This window comes from Varroa destructor, unplaced genomic scaffold (assembly GCF_002443255.2).
Source record: "Varroa destructor unplaced genomic scaffold, Vdes_3.0 BEIS01000003.1, whole genome shotgun sequence".
Lineage (NCBI taxonomy): Eukaryota > Metazoa > Arthropoda > Arachnida > Mesostigmata > Varroidae > Varroa > Varroa destructor.
The window spans coordinates 53,897,386-53,914,492 of record NW_019211456.1 but is presented as its reverse complement, the minus strand read 5'-3'; the positions used below and the strand labels follow the sequence as shown (position 1 = coordinate 53,914,492).

Sequence of the window (17,107 nt, the reverse complement as noted above, 5' to 3'; positions counted from 1 at the left end):
GGTACTCAATCTGCGACTTGTCCTTCGAGTATTCAAAGCATTTGTTCGGGGTATAGGATTACACAAGCTTTTTAAAAGCTTTCGGCATGACCTATGACAGCAGAACTGCTCCGCACGAATTCATAATATGCAACTCGTCAAACGACGGTGAAAAGAAACGTAGTTTTTTTACCCTCGTGCTTGAACCTTTGGTCTAGTTCGCATTGAAGCGATACTCTGACGATTGTGCTTTGCGCCTTTAAAAAATGAAGCACGGCAGAAAATCACTTATATTCCCGGCTTGTGATTGGCAGAGGCAAGCAAGTGTAACACCATCTGATCACGGGCCGACCTTCAATCAAAAAAACATCGGGCGTTTCATTAATATTTCTTTGACACAAAAATATTTATAATCGTATATTTCTTTAAGTAAATTCTATACATCCTAACTTGGAACCACTTGCCCCATAACTGTTAAAAAATGAACTACTCCCATTCGCAAATGTTCGTTAATTTATTATTTACTTAATTTAATGATCGTTTGAATGTTTGAAACTTATTTGTAATATGAGAGCTGCCTTAACAGTCTAAAGTGGGTTGAGTCATAGCAAATCTATTGCTGTATTGCTACTTAGCTACTTAGATTCGGTAACTCGTTACGAAGTACATTCACCATTTTTTAAGAAGGCGGAGCCCTTTTTCCAGGCCTTGTCGGACATTGACAATGGACTTCCTGCGGCATACCTATTGCTGTACTATCAAGAACAATAATACATTGCATGATGGTGTCTTCATGATCGTCTATATTTTTTTACTTAGTATGCACAGTACGCATATGCCCGTCAAAGCCTTGACAATCTTGGCCGTATAGGTCTTAAATATACCGTAACTTATATCTATGCCACGTAGTAAATTAGCTCTCCAAACAAATCGGAGATACTACTCCCCGAGGTCGGGGATAAACGAAAAATAGTCTAAGTTTTGCTTTATTCTTGCCCTATATCCATTGATGTTACCATTTGAAAGCGTTATTTCTCTGATTGCGCTCGTGTCAAACAGCTCGTTTATCCATTACTAGGCCTTTCCGTCAGCTAATAAATGCAAAGATCGCATTTTGGGACGAGTTAGATTAGCTCCGCCTGTATAGACACCGTTTCTACGCTCCTGCCACCCTAGTGGCAACTGTTCTCTGTGCGATCATCGGGATGCTCCTTTCCTAAATGCGAAATCACTATTCTTCAAAAACTCTCTTGGTTGAATTATTGTGAGACAGAATAAGTCAAGAATTCTTGCTACTGCTTGGCCATCTTCTCTAAGTCCGGTACTCGACCTTTTCATATTTTTTTTGCCCCAGTTTTTTCAAAAGTTTACTTCCGAAATTCAAAATGCCTGACAATAGTCATATGACCGAAGTCTATCTTTGCAATCACTTCATAAATTCTTTGGCAGCACTCTATTTCCAAAAGTGCTTTCAAAAGATACCTTTTGATCAGTTTCGGACGGCCGAGTAAGGCGGAATGCACCCTCCAAATCCAGAATTCCAATATAGAATTCATTTTTCAGAAATCTTTTTAGGCACAAAATCCATACCTCAAAGTAGGCGCTGAAAACGTACTTTTATTTACAGGGTCATGCTTAATTCTATAGATTTAATATTGTTTCAAATAAAAAAAAATTGTAAAAGGATTAATTAGACTCGAGTAACAAAAGCCTACGGTTGTTTTTGAAAACACTGCGCTCCATTACAGAGCCAATCCGGTGAAGTCTGAGATTGCATAACTTTTGAACTACGCACCGTTAGTAGACGAAATTTGGCTAATAAATATTTCGGTCTTCTAGATACTTATAGGTAAGGACCAATGAAGTTTACTACAGGAGAAATGAATTTAGAAGAGAAAACATCTTGCAATCTCGAAGATCAACGCTCTGTAGTCAAGTTTTTTTCCTTGAGAGCTACAGCGCTGCGGAGATTCATCGAAAACTGGTAAAGACATGAAACAAGGAAGCCTTAAACAAAACTACAGTACGTGAATAATGCAAATGCTTCAAGAATAAACATCAGAGTGTCGAAGGCCAGCCAAGAGATGATATCGGGACCCGAAGAACAAGAATGAATCACCGCAATGGAAAAAACATTTCTTCAAAACACAGCTTAGAGTCTAAGGGCTATGTTGGCTAAAGGTGGCATTTCATATAAGTCATGTTACAGAATTATAATTAAAATACTGAAAATACGAAAACGGAGTAAAACATATTTCCCTACGAATTATTCTAGGTCAGTCGTAAATGCCAATGATGTATTCCAGCTGCAATTTACGGAACTTTAATAAATCAAGGACCTGTTTTGAGCATACGGTCATCATAGACTAGGCATGTTCAATCCCTATCGCCGGCCGGGAAAAGACTAAACGAAGGAATGGCCTTGTCTTGGAGAAAAATCAAGTTTGGGCGCAGTACTGAGCAAGTTCCGACATAAAATGATGGAAGTGCTTTCGATGGACATCAGAGCCATATGCTACTATGAGATATTCGCCAAAAATAAAACATAATAGAACTTGATATATCGAATTTCTCAAAAGACCCATGAACCGTTGGCACGGCGGTCAAAAGCAGACAGCTTGGTTATTGAGTGTCAACCACATACCTCATCGCTATGCTTCAATTATTTTTTGGCAAAAGAATATCCAACGTTGGCTTTGACCCGCGTATTTTTCCGATCCAGGTGATTATAGGGCTTTCGATGCTCTAAAAAGAACAATTGGCAAGCAAATATATTCCACTACCGATTTATTTTAAACAACCCTAGACAGCAGTATTACATATGAAAAGGCTCATGGTGTGGCTGTTCCGAAGCTGCCAAAGGGCTGGAGCAAGCGTTAAAAAATAGAGAGTGCTTCTAACACATATTAAAATATCATCAATCTAAGCCAACTCATTGAAAAGTTAAAATTCGCCGTAGTAGCCTAATATGTTTTACTTCATTACACAATAGTCGATCGAATAGGTTAGAAGTCCTGTTCTGCTTGGTTACAGGTGACATGACGTTGGTAGATTCATTTAATGGAGTCCAGCTAGCTATTCAGGCAGCCATTTCGAATGCCTTTCAGACACCCGAAATTATTCGGCTTTTTACTAAGAAGCAACCACAGCAGCTCCGACTTCGGTGAGATAAGAAAAGAACTCGTTCTATAATCTCCGCCTTGTCGTGTCCATCTATAATGACTTCGCGTTTGGAACCCCATTTGTTTGCTACGGCTAAAGCACTTCACCATCAATATTTTCACTAGGGATAAAGCTGGGTTGGCGGCAAATTTAGGTTTAGACAAAAATTATGTTAGATTGTTTAGAATAAATGTGTTTTACAGGCTCTCAGAGTTGGAACGAGATATGAAGATTTTGCGATCGAGTCCAGAAATGCACACGCGTCAGAAGTTAGAAATTTTGATGGCACTACGGAAATTGGGAGAAGAGCTTTCATCTGAGGAAGCCGCCTTCGTTGAGAAACACTCAAACAGTGATATGAGACAATTCGAAAAGGTCGTGCAAATTTGCTCAATTATTAAAATTCAATATAATCGATATTTGCAACCTGCTATTTGTGTTAAGAGCATGACTATTAACGCGTTTTTCTCATATAGCGTGTTTCTTATTAATTTTAGGTTTCCGAAGACGTCACTATCTCTGAACAGAAGCTTCTCCAAATGGCCAGTAATAACTAAAACTAGTACCGCCTAAACACTGAGAAATGTGTGAATTCCAAAATGGTGTCAGTAAAAGACATGCGCATAAAACTCGGAAATATATAATTCATATTTACACATAAAAGTTACGTGAGGCTTATTAAGGGATATATAGTGGATCTAAATATACTGGATCTTAAAGTAACCAGATCAACTGATATACAATGGTCAATGAATAAACAAAATCTCATCACGATATTCGCTTTATTCGTCTCTGTTGGTGGTGTTGTTGGTGTGGTTGTTGTTGTCGTTCCCGTTACAGTTTCTGCACGTCTCTTACCAATACAAGATGTATAGAACCTCAGAAACAGGCTTATTGTCACCTTCTCACCTTCTCGACTTCTTCACCTACATTATTGAAATTAGCCTTTATTATTATTATTAATTAGTTATAATAAATGATTTCTGTAGCGTCTCCTTCACACATCAGCCAACATTCATTATCATTGTAGTAATAATAATTATTGTTTCGTTATAATCATTCTCGACAATAGCATCAATCACCTATTTACACTAATGCGGCCAGTCTCTCTAGTTGCTTTGCTCAGTTGTTGTCTCCTGGTTTTCATCATCTACTTATTATGTACCTTTGTTATTGTCTTTCAAATTATATCAAATATTATCATCATGACAAAACAGCGTTGCTACCGCGTTGTTTGCTAACCCTTTTTATCAATCTGTTTTGTGTTTTTTCAATATAACTTACTTTCTTCATCATTATTTAATTTAGCAAGGTACTTCGAATCGCTGGTTAGCCTGTTAAGCAAAACTTATGTTCTTTGTCACATCTAACCTCAAAGAAAATGTTAAAGGAATTTTTAAGCTAAAATGAAAGTTCGATGAGGTCATTGTAAACAAAAAACGCAACAAATAAAAATAAAGAGGCAGAAATACAAACAGAAATTGTCCTGCCTATCGTTTCCAGTCGATCGGTTTTTTCTTTATCGCCACGGCCGCTCAACAATGTTGCCATTCAGTTCCTTTCCCTTGCATCGCCATCATCATCACCATCGTCATCATATTGCTACGATGATTAGCAGTAACTGCAGCAGCAACAGCCGTGGCATAAACGTAACCATTACTTGGTGATTACTTCGACGGCTACCAGCCATAGAAGGCATTAAGTCCGCAGCTACATATGATTATGATGATGACAACGATTACGCATTCTAAATCGATCGATAATTTAAGGATAAGGTCTGGTTTAATTCATACATGGATAAGGCCATATTGAAAGGGACATTGTTCTTACTGAGGTTCGTAAGTTATAATCTTTCGGGTTGTTGATGCTGCTTGTGGTCTTTCTTTCTCGTTAGCACACTCTTGCTAATAATCTATTGTTTAGACGTTGTTGTTGCTGCTGTCAAAATTACCGCCATGGGCATCATCATTAGTTTGTGGTCGTATGCTTTATATATCAGTGGAGCCAAAAAAGTTGTTCCACATAGCTCTCTCAGTGTTCTCCAGCGTATGTGTCTGTGCTGGCATAACACATTTTTATTATTGTTATTACCATTATTATTACTATTATTCACTCCCAGATCTTCTGTGATAAATAAATAGTAACATTCCTTCTATCTAATCTATACTCTTTGTCCCTGGTTTTCATTCTCATCGCGCTGTCGTTTCGCGTTCTTCTCGACCGCCTTGGAAGAACCATTACCAAGTTCCTCTTCACATGACTTGTTAGGTTGTATTTCGTCACTGCAGTCCGTGTTATTTTCGTTTTACACTTAGTTCACTAGCTTTTTGAAGTTCCTCGCGTGAACTGAACTCAGCTTTCACGGTTACACATTTGTCATTGATACTGTCACTGTCGACGTGTATATCCTCAGTCAACTAACTCTATGCTGAATCAATATTGGTAGCTCCACGCTGTGATGTCAAGTAACGTTTGTTCTTAAGAATTCTTTTAGATTTTCCTTTCAACGATTATCTTTTCCTTCTGCTTGCTCCGCTTACGCGGCTTGAGGCCGCTAACTGACACCGCAACTTTTTAGATATTATTCTGAACATTAGTGTTCATCGTAGCATCACACATTCTTACGGAAAAGAAGGTTGTTTTTGTCATGTTCTTGTCATCTGGCCTTTGGTGCTACTGCTCATTGGGGGTAAACACTCTCCACATATATTTTCCACGTTACCTCTCATAGTGAATCTCCTCCTAGTGATATTAACCATGTTACATGTGGTAACCTGCTTGTGTAGGCCGATGCTCCTAACATGTTCGTATTGGCATGCTGTCACGACGACTGCTTCAAGATAACGATTCATTAGTGCTGCGTTTCTCGTAACCTCCCTTTTTAGAAACGGGAAATTAGTTATTGTTGTCAGAATATTATCATCAACATCTAGAATAGTATTTCAATTTCTATTCATTATAACCCAAAGCTATCAATCGTCAGCAACGGCGTTACTACTTATATGGTTGTAGCAGTCGCAACGGTGTGGAGAAAACTCATGTTTTAATCACCTGGAAGCAGTTAGCTATATACTAAGAACCTCTTAGTCATTTCACACTATATGTGGTCTTGGCTGTGCAAAAACCACTAGACAACTACAACTACCACCATTGTAACACACAATAGACCAAATAATAGGAAAAGACGAAAATTAGTTAAATAAAATTAGTAAATCAGGTTTATGTACTACCAGTCACCCCTCCGGTAACAACCCCATTGTTAATGCAAACGTCAGTTTACATCTTGAATCGTAGTCCCTCTGTAGTCGCGTAAATGATGTACTTTCTAAGAGCAAAATTTAGTTGCGCCATGTTCTCCGCCCCTCTCACACTCAACGCCTACCTAGGCATCCATTATTATTAATTTTCTCATGGTTCTACAAAACAGTTCATCGCCGTTTTTGTATCTACTGGTAGTGGCACACTTCCGTTACATTGCTAAGTATAGCCTTTTTACTAGATGGGGTGGGTGTGTCCTTTGCAAGCAGCCACCTTGATACGGAGCAGACGAACCGACAACAAGTGTCAAAATATAAACTGAGGAAACCATGTTTTTGTTGTGATGGGATCCACGACCGGTGGAGTCTTTCTCCTGAAATTCTGAAGTGAAATATCCCAAGTTGAAACCTTCTTCACGGGAAACACCTTACACGTAAATGTGCAAGAATCGACCAGTAGAAGAGATTTTTACCACGCCGTGAAAATATCTCTGCGGGATCCCGAGGCAGCGGAGCGCAAAGGAGTCCAATTGACGCTGCATTCCAGTCAAGGAGGCACCCGATATAATATTAATGATAAGAATATAGTGACCACGTAAGGCATCCCACAAAATCGAAAGGTGGGTCTGTCGATTTGCAACAGTTCGAGCTGTCTATACGAGTCCTCACTCTTTTTGATAATATGAGTTGTCAGCAAATCTAGTTGTGGATTTTGATGGCTTTCTCCTGATAGCTGAACTTGGGCCGCTTGGGTGTTTTGTTAATGTGGTCGAGACCAAGCCATGGCTTAGAGTTCATTGTGCCTTGTTGCCCATTCTGTGTAAGCTGTGGGATGTTGACAGTATCTCGTGCGTTTTCAATATATTGGGCGCGGCCCAACGTCACGATAGATAAACGCCATTTCTCAAATTCCTTTTCTGGTACGTCCAGTCGATTCTGAATTCGGTCCCGAACCGCCTGTGTAATGAGAACACAGAATCGTATTTAAAGATAGTTAGATCGGCTATGTTAATTTTTAATAATTTTCTGTGACATCTGGGGTTTTATTCAAAAACAAAACCGGCAAAGTCGAGATTAAACTTTCGATGATTAAAGTAGTTGCTCTCGATTGCTATTCTCCTGTTGTTTTTTTTTATTATGCTAAATTCTTCTTCTAAGAAGAAGAACCTGCCTATAGAAAAGTCATTGCTCGTTTGATTTTTTTTTAGTGGCCTGATATCTACATGGAATTTGAAAGCTGAGCTTGCCTTGAGGTAGGGAATAGGTAACGCCGTAACGGATTTTGGGATAATAATGGGTTCAATTACTACAGCAAGATAAAATACAAATGTGTGGGACACCGATTGCAATGTTACAAGATTACTAAGACACAATAGGGGATGATCTGAGCCAAAATAAAAAGTAAAAAAAAATTGAACGTTCTGAACAGAGCAATGAAATTACTAAAGTATAGCAGTCATCATTTAAATAAGACAATATAATAGCACAACAAAGGGTGGCTGGAACAATACTGTTTACTAAAATGGCGTGATGGCAGAAATATAATGACAGAGCTGTAATAAAACCATAGAATAACTGCAACGGTGGTAAGGCTATAGTGACGAAACAAGGTAATAGATCAACTATAACGATTCTGAAATGAGTACTCTTACCCAGGCTAAATAGTTCTGACCCAGTTCAGGTCAGAATTGAAAGTGTGGATAGTGTGACGTTGCGTATGGTGTGTACATTAAGTGCGGATCACGTGTTCAAGGTTGATAGCCCTTGGTTTTCACAGGAAAAAGCGCGTGCACGTGATGCCACCTGTTGTGTGCACGTATGTGTGTAGTAACATATCTAGGTTATATATACAAAGAGCTAGGCTATATATATACAAAGAAATAATTAACTATCGAAAATCGGTTCAAATAATAGTTTAAGCAATAATTATGGGCGAGAAAGGCATCATTTCATTGCATTTTAAATAAAATAAGTAAAAAATTAAATAATTTTTTACTGAACTAAAAATCTATAAGAAACAAATACTATTTAATGCAATTTACACACCTGGAAAGGTTCACCGTGGTGAATTTTGAGCAGGAAAGGTGTTCCAAAGGTAGTAAATATCTCCTTCTGGTAATGGCAGCATGCGATGAGCATTGAATGATCGCTGTCTGGCCCTGTTCCGTTCTCATCACTTTGCTCCTTAGGGATTTCCTCCACCCGGTAAGTTTTATTGCTTACGTTTAATGACTCTAGGCTCGTCGTTTCAGACTGGATGGCAACAATCTTGTAAGAAACAATTTCTAACAGACGCAACTTTCCGGTTCCGTGCTCGGCATCCAGATCAGACGGTTGTAGGGCATTTCGCGCTTCAAGAAGCAGATCGCCAACGGTTCCGTTTTTGTTGGGATAGAGAGTCAGTTCACGTTCTTCTTTGAGCTTATAACCGACCCATAACACCTTAAACTGTCGCTTTGATTCAAGCTCGTCAATTGGGATGGACAAGCGCTGGTAGTGCATTTTCCGCTGCTGTTTGCCCTTAAAGACCGCTAGCATATCCTTGAGCGTGCCGTCAAAGCTAAAGCGTAGCGGATTTCCTGGTCCGTCACGATATGACTGCGTCTTGAAGAACTGCAGCAGCTTTGGGTGGGTGTCAAGGTGTCGAGCGACTGCGGCTGCAATCTCCTCGTAGTTCATCTTAAGCGACAATTCGAGCACAAAGCCAGGATCATTGGGGTCACACTTATCACAGAACAGCACTTCGACCCGATTCTGCAAATACCTGAAGTACTCCCGAACGTTAGGTAGCTCCAGTTTAGCAGCCTCATTTTGAGGCAAATACTTCTGGAAGCAGATTATATCCCCGTCCATTAGCTCGTCAAGCAATTTGTCGAGCGGGTCGTCGAGCTCCGTGATGGGTTCTAGTAGCGTGGGCTTCACTTCTTCAAAGACCAACAAAGGTGTGTTCTGCGGGAATCCTGCCCGCTTATTTAATTCCGCCATCAACCCACGAAGCTTAGTCTGCATCGGGATATACTGATGGCCAATGTAGCTTAATTTTTTCTCAAAGGGATCATAAAGTTTAAAGAAAATGAGCACATCTGACTCGCGGTCGAAAAACGGCAAACTAGCCCGATCGCTATCATCGGGATTTACGGTTTCAACGAAAATCGTCCACGACCCGGCTTGATCCGAAAGATCTTGCACATGACGAGACATATCTGCCTCGTCTATTACATTCGGTCGGAACGTTTGATTGGTACGTAAGGCCATGTGCCACGGTCTAATTGCAGTGACAGGGAAACCGAGCTGAGCAGCAATCAGTTCCATGAGCTCACTTAGGGTGGCTGTCTTGCGTACTTTAAAAGTACGATAGTTGCACTTGTCGGGATCAATAAGGTCTGTTCCTTGATGAAGGTAGAAATGTTCTTCCAGAATCACTTGCACCTAGGAACAAAGGAAAGTATTCAACAGAGTATCACGACAACATTAGTATCAATGGAGTCAATTAAGTATTTTACTGCATACTGGTTATTTTACTGCAAAAACGAAATGTTTTGAGTCATTTGAAAACACTGACAGGATATCACCGGTAACCACACCAAACCAATGCGTTCTTATACTGACGTTTTTGTACTGCTCAATTACACGTTTTAGATTTTCACTGTGTACGATTGCTCTTACGACGATAAAATAAAACACAGAAATAAAGCTATGTTAATAATTATAGAGTTCCATGTAGTTGCTAACCTGAATGTGTTTCAGTACTATTATCTTTTAATATCATTTACTAATGCCAGGATTGTCTGACTTATATGGGGTCTGTTTTTGTAATAGGTGGAATGTGAAGAATTGTCCGTTATTAGTGAAGAATGTATGTAAAGCTATAGCTGCTGACGTAAATTTCTTTATTGGAAATATGTGTCCAAGTTTCTTCTCCTGAACAAGGATCCTCTTTCTTATAGGAAAATCCGCGTACAAAAAGTAGATCTTGGTACCGATTGAAGGCGACTTCAAATAATTCTCATTCCTTTAGCTAAATTTACGTTCTTACGCTGAAAAGCTGCGCAAAAGCTGCAGCAGCAGCACTTCGCCTTTAACACCGACAACGTTTAGAGATTTTATTTTAGAGAATTTAGTGCCGCAGCTAGAGCATTGTCTTTGTATAGCATCATTATTTCCCCATATATATATATATATATATATATGGGGAAATAATGCACAGTAGTGGACGCTATCGACAGGGATCCTGGGAATCAAAGGATCGAGATGAGCTAGCCTTTTCTACTAATCTTCTGAGAAATTGGTTTTTCTCACCAAATGGTATTTATTTTCGTATGTAAGTCTAGAGGTAAAGGAGTTTGTTCATGCCACCAACCGAAAGCAGCCATTATGCAACATGATGACGATGGCCAGCGGCCATATATAAATGATGGAAAAGTTCTGTGCAGCTGCACAGAAATGTACAGCTCAAACCAAAGAAGAATTCGCCAAACGGGCCGACCCCAATACAGATATCAATAAGGTTAATATAAAAGTAACGAGCGTTTAATGTTCCTTCTACCTCTCTAATATTAGTTTAGTTCTTTACATTACTCAAAATCGCGCTTTTCTACAAACTCGTTGCAATTTTATTATGCAGTGAACGGACTTATACATCAATTTTAGCCTCTATAGATGTAGGATTCAGACATCTTAAATGCCGTTTGCTGAGGAAAAAGCTGTTAAAGCAATCACCTGGGATACTTGTTGCAACGAGGTTTCAGTCACCGAACGGCTACTTGGAGTTTGCTATGTTCAAAGGTGGATTCCCAGGCCTCGAGAACATACTTCGCCTATCCAAAATCGATAGCACCTCGTATAGGAAATGGCCAAGAAAATAATGTGCGGGCAGTTAAGCATTTTGGATGAATAAAATTGTCTCAAAACTTAGCCATGTATGTAATGTACTGAATGAAGCGTACAAGAAAGTACAGCTTCACATTAACCGTACACTTCTCACTTGGCACACCAGACCATAGACTTCTATGTAGTGTACACGAAGCAAAGAAAAGAATGGGCAGCTCTGCAACATTGGTCTAAGCTCCGAGCTAAATCGAATTTCCACCCCCAAAAAGACAATAATTTGCTTTTAGTAGAATTAAAAGGGTCTTATCTTTTTAAAAGTGTTTGAGAAAATCAAACAGTAAGGGTCTGTATATGGCTTAGCTAAATCGATTAAACGAAGCCAACAGAACAGACCCAATAGAGGAGGCAAAATCATCTTCCTTCACGATCATACCAGGCTTCACACGACAAAGACTTTTGAAAGCCGTCCTAGAAAAGCCTGAGTGGAAGATAAATCTTTTGCATCTATTATATTCATTAAATCTCTAAAATTGATTGAAACTAACAAACGGCCATTACTTCTGCACCAATTTAAATCTTTCCTTATATATAGATTACTTGGGGCTCAAAAGCCTTACCAATGATAAGCATTTAAATAGCAGTAAATCAGTAGACCACATTGTACTTTTAGCCTAGCTTTTATTGCTTATTATGCGCACAACTTCTCAATTCAGGTCCTCTAGGAAATTCTAAACTGTCGCATATTATTTGATGAAAAATCCTACTAGATTTTACCAACGTTTTTTCAAACTGCCACTGTCCTTAACTTTTTAATCTCTTATGGGTGATCTGAAATCTGAGGTAATTCTCATATTCTATTACCCCAATATGTCGATTGGTTGTTCACCAAGCAAAGATGAAGGGATAAGGCAGTTACATTGCTTAAGCAATTATGTTGTAAGGCCCCGATTACATTGGACAGCTATAGGCGCGTCTAGTCATAATTTAGTATGGCAAAATAATCAAAACATGTGATTAATACATTTAACCAAAAATATGTGATCGGAATGAGTCAATACTCTAAAAACCTACCTTTAAAAACGCAGAGCCAATAAAGTATCTATTAGTACTAATGGATTCCACACACTGCTGGTTGAACCGTAACATGTGATTGCGCAAAGCAAACGCAAAAACAACACACAGATACGGGGAAAGTTGGCCAGATAGTTACAGTGAAAAGCATACGGTACCTCATATTTCGGCAGACTATCATTGTCACTTTACACATCTGATTGTGGAAGCGTTTTTTCTGCAAATAAAAAACGCTTGTGCTCTCTAATAGCTCTTACCTGCATATAAAGGTGAGCCTCATTCCGTTCTTTCCGTCGTTGTGCTTCCACTTGCTTCTCTTCTTGGAGACGTTCCATCAGCTGCTCAGGGATATCCTCTTTCTCTACCTAAGAAGTAGTGGGTGCAGTATTCACGCAATGTCAACGTTATAAATATAATAGAAAAAAATATTTGATTGTTTTTTAAATTCTATAGATAGAACAGAAAATGGCATTAGTTTTCTACTAAAAGTATACATACTTTTCTACTTTTCTATTAACACTAATTTTACTATATAATAATAAAGCCACTAAAAAAGAACAAAACTTCAGACAGGTTACATAGTAACTGTTTTAGCTTTTAGTAAACTAAAACAGTTACTATGTAACCTCTGTCGTTCATGTACGTTATATCTAACGAAGAGGACAGAATTGACTAGATTGTTGATTATCTGTACAGCTTAGCAGATTCAAAGTACCTTTTGTAAAACGTCCGGGAGGGCCGAATCACGAATGTAAACAAGCATATAGGCATTCGTGCAATGGCGGCTTATGGCAACTTCGTCATCGGAGCCTGCTCCAAAATTGTGCTCGATCGCCTCCTGTTTGGTGCAACGCGAGACAACATCGTCATCAAACTTGCACCACTTTCCATCTCCTTTCGGATTAATAAATACCACATAGTGTCCACCATGGTTATCACCAGAGTGTACAAGAACAGCATGGAGCGTGTAGTGGGCAGGAGTAGCTTCCTTTTGCTCTAGAAATTCATCCAAATCAAGTTTTTCAGAAAACTCAAACCTGAAATACACGATAAAAGAACGCATTACAATACCATGGATAACATCACAAAGCATAGTGTAATGGGAACATTTTTCGAAAACGCCATAATGGTTAATAACAGTAATAATAATCACTGATGTTGCTTGCATAATCAGTTTGACCACCTACTGAAAAGCATCAAGTGATGATCAAGACCCCCGTGCGATAATTGGCGTTACTCTGCGCTAGTCACCCTTCAACCACCTCATTCAAGTTCGTTATTCTATGCGTGCTAAATGCATGTTAAATGTATGCGAACTAAAAACGGGAAAAAAACGAAGGTATATTGTGCAATACATTGGCAAAATAACCACCTGTCTTACTTTATATAATATGAGCTTAAATACAACGATGTTCATAGTGAAAAAAAAACTATTCTGTCAACAGAAGGGGTGACGGAACTCGAGACTCACGTTTCAAAAAAAGCCCACTTTATTCTACCCCTTCATGGTTCGATGACGGCTGCTAGCCTAACATTTTATAAAACCACATACCAGTATTTGCAATCGTACCAGTTCTACGTAGGATTAACTCGGTTAGAGTCGTAACACTACCCTTCAACAAAAATCAGTCGAACTGTAACGTACATGTTTAAAACCACGAAAAATGTAATAGTAAGTGTAACAGACGTTACACTGAATATTGTGGGCACTTTGTTATAGTAAATATACTAATGCTGTTAATGCTCACTAGTAAGTCCTCCATAAAACCTTGTGTTTACATTTTTGGAAAAAATCAGTTCTTTTATAAACCAAGTCATACTTATACCTTGATTTATCCACTTATTATTGTTTAGTAATGCACACACCACTGTACCATGTTGAAGCCCTACAATATTTTATCTAAAGAAGGAACTATCACTAACGTTAATGAATCTTAAACATGAACTAGTAACTTGGTTTTCCTATTCTTCGGCTTAATATGCTAAACATCAGTCGGTGAAGTCAAATTTGTTATGTACATATTTATGAATGATTAAATGTTCCGTGGCGTCTTTGCAAAAATACCAATTGATGGACATACTGTTAATTTACAAGCATGAAGAGGCAAGGTAGTGGTACTGTATTACTTGCAAACGTTACCAACCATAAACATCGACGAATAATAGCCTTTTAATTCTTAGAAGATACGTAAAGGTAACTTCGTACGAATAATAGCCTATTAATTCTTAGAAGATACGTAAAGGTAACTTCGTTAAGGATGTCTTATTTATCAGATGTATTTACAATACAATAAGCCTTACGTCCCCGAATTAGTTATCGTACGGAAGGAATCTATTTACGAAAGAAAATTAGTCGGGGATAGAGTATTATATCTCACTTATGTTATCAACGTATCGCATATATGAATAAATCTTTCGAATCAACCTATTCGATAGATTTCGAAGCCTTTTTGTTAGATCTCTCAGTATCAATCATATTTTAAAAGTTGACTTATACAATAAATAAATTAAAATTTTTTTTAATTATTGTATAAATCAACTACTTCCAAGCGTCCACCTTTGTTCATCATGTAATCAAATGTGTTTTGTTCGGAATTGTTAAGTTTTGCAACAATGGCATGTTGTTATCTGTGTACGGGCTGACTTGCTCTGGTGTCTGGTTCAATGGAGAATCGTGTCCTGTCAGTGGTCCAAATGGATGAATAAATAACTTGCGACTGTGACACTGCGGAACTGCTTGCCTCACTACAATTTCACTATAAATATGCGGTTTTTACAAGTACTCCTCTGATTTAATAATTCTGAGGCCTTGGTGGCGCATATAGACCCAGTGAGGGGAAAAACAGTGTTTCGGCGGGGATTCGCCGGTTAATCTGAAGTAATACAACCGTAGTAATAAAAAGTCACTTTCCATTAAAAATATTAACGCAGTTGACCTGCAGTAGCACTTACCTGTCATTGATCTTGATATTGGAATCTGTGGCTGGATCGTATTGGAAACGTAGAAGGTGAAGATGTAGAACGGGTGGAAAAGATTTAAAGATGATACCTTTTTCAGCCGCTTGTAACCCGTGTGTGCCCGCATCGTACTTATTCTCACCGTCCAGCGTCTCCTTGGCGCAATAGTCTTTAAACGAATCGACAATATCTTTTTTGCCCTTGACGTTCAACTGGATATCGTAAAAGGGTTCAATGCGCTTCGACTGGTAGGTTACATTTTTGCAGGCGATATACGAAATCATTTTACCTTCGAAGAGCTTCGGTATTGTACCCTCGACACAGGTCGCCTTCATTTTCGACTCCATGTTGTCGAGAAGGACACGACAGAGCTCCTGAACGTCGTGCTGCATGAACGAGTCGAGAGTCTCCCATCCAAAGCTCTTGGTGAGCTTTTTTGTTCCGACGGGCTTGTCGCTGAATTGCAGCTCATGAAAGACCCTTTGCAGGGCCAAGGCAACCGACTTCGATGAATCGTCGCTTTCGGTCGGCATCTGATACACTGCCTTCCTCAGCTTGTTTGTAAAATAGAGGGTTTGCAGTAATGAGTTCATGTAGCATGTTGCACCTTGGTTCTTCAAACCAACGAAACCTGTGTGCTTCTTGCTATCCCAACTGACCCCATGTGGAGCCTCGGCCATAACCCAAACTTCGCATATGATCGTGTCATCCTTACAGTAACCTTTCTCCGGATCCATAACGTCGTTCCATGTCATGAAATGCGAATATCCCCAGTCGTTCTCCTTGTTGTAGAAGACGTGTGTGATCTTACGTACAGAGTTTTCGACGCCGTCTTTCTGAGCAATAAGGCGCAGCTCAGCTTGAGCCGAACAGCTCCACGACGACGACTCGGATTCGCCGTTGCATTGTAAAAAGAATCCGAGACTCTTTGAGGGCGGACGCTCATTTGAGTTTGCATTATGCCGCGGCATCACCATGATCTTCCACGGCAGGTTCCTTACGAATGTCGGTGGTGAAAGCCTTGTGTCCTTTAATCGACTTATTTGATCAACTTCGAAGCGGAATGTAGCTTCCGCCCTCGCTTCATCATCCTGCTCATCCTGGCCAGTGGCTCCAGTGGCAGTCCCTTGAGCAGCTGTATCAACAACAGTCTCATCCTGATTCATAGCCTCCCCTTCACTGAGGTATCGCACCGCACCCACAGGTATATCCTCGAGTGTGTCCATTTCCTCGTCACCGGCCCCTGACTTATTTTTAATGTTGTTGCACATAAGCATTTCTTCCTTTTTATCCGCCAGCTCGACGCTTGAGACTCGTCCCACTGAATGGGAATCCTTGTGTTTTGACACTAATACCCCGTCAGCTTTGTCCTCGCTGACCGTTTCCTTTTTTGTGTCAGAATGACTATGATTGTGGTGGTATTTATCGAAAGGATCACGAATCAGCTGTTTGTCGGAAATCTCGCTTAAGGAAATTTCGTGCCTAGTTTGAGTATAACCACTGTGCTGCCTATGAACGTGTTCGGCACCGTTGGTCTCCTTCTCGTCCTTATGTTGTGGCTGCTGTTCCTTGGCCTTCTCCTTTGAGTGGTTTTTGCTTTGTTTTGTGTTGTTGGTGTTATCGTCGCCGTGTACAACGTTGCTAGGGTTCGTCTTTCCCGACTCACTTCGTTTAGCGGCTTTATGTTGTTTCTTGTTCACTTTACTGATATTTTTCGTATCGCTGCTTACAAGTAGATAATGGTGATCCTTGGTATGATCTTTTGAATTTCGATGAAACAACTCTTGTGTTTGCCGGCAGTTGTTACTACCAGTCGTTGTTGTCGTTGTTGATGTTATTGTACCACCGGA

At 39.5% G+C, this 17,107-nt stretch overlaps 2 protein-coding genes across 13 annotated transcripts in view; one reads left to right on the top strand and one right to left on the bottom strand.

Moving 5' to 3' along the window:
- Positions 1-3,915, top strand: part of LOC111248220 (protein LZIC-like) — a 15,104-nt gene extending 11,189 nt beyond the window's left edge. For all 12 annotated transcript variants that reach the window (XM_086985042.1, XM_022800155.2, XM_022800150.2 and 9 more), the window contains 3 exons: positions 3,013-3,142; positions 3,345-3,516; positions 3,639-3,915. In XM_086985042.1, the coding sequence (XP_086841168.1) occupies positions 3,013-3,142; positions 3,345-3,516; positions 3,639-3,698 (362 nt within the window). In that variant the 3' untranslated portion in view covers positions 3,699-3,915. The remainder of the gene's footprint in view (positions 1-3,012; positions 3,143-3,344; positions 3,517-3,638) is intronic.
- On the bottom strand, positions 3,907-17,095 carry Usp7 (Ubiquitin-specific protease 7). The gene is made up of 5 exons (XM_022800141.2): positions 15,252-17,095; positions 13,015-13,336; positions 12,557-12,664; positions 8,445-9,827; positions 3,907-7,355 (listed from the first exon to the last, which is right to left on the bottom strand). The coding sequence occupies exons 1-5, from the start codon at positions 16,532-16,534 to the stop codon at positions 7,098-7,100; spliced, it is 3,354 nt and encodes a 1,117-aa protein (XP_022655876.1). The 5' UTR covers positions 16,535-17,095; the 3' UTR covers positions 3,907-7,097.
- Positions 17,096-17,107: the final 12 nt, after the last annotated feature.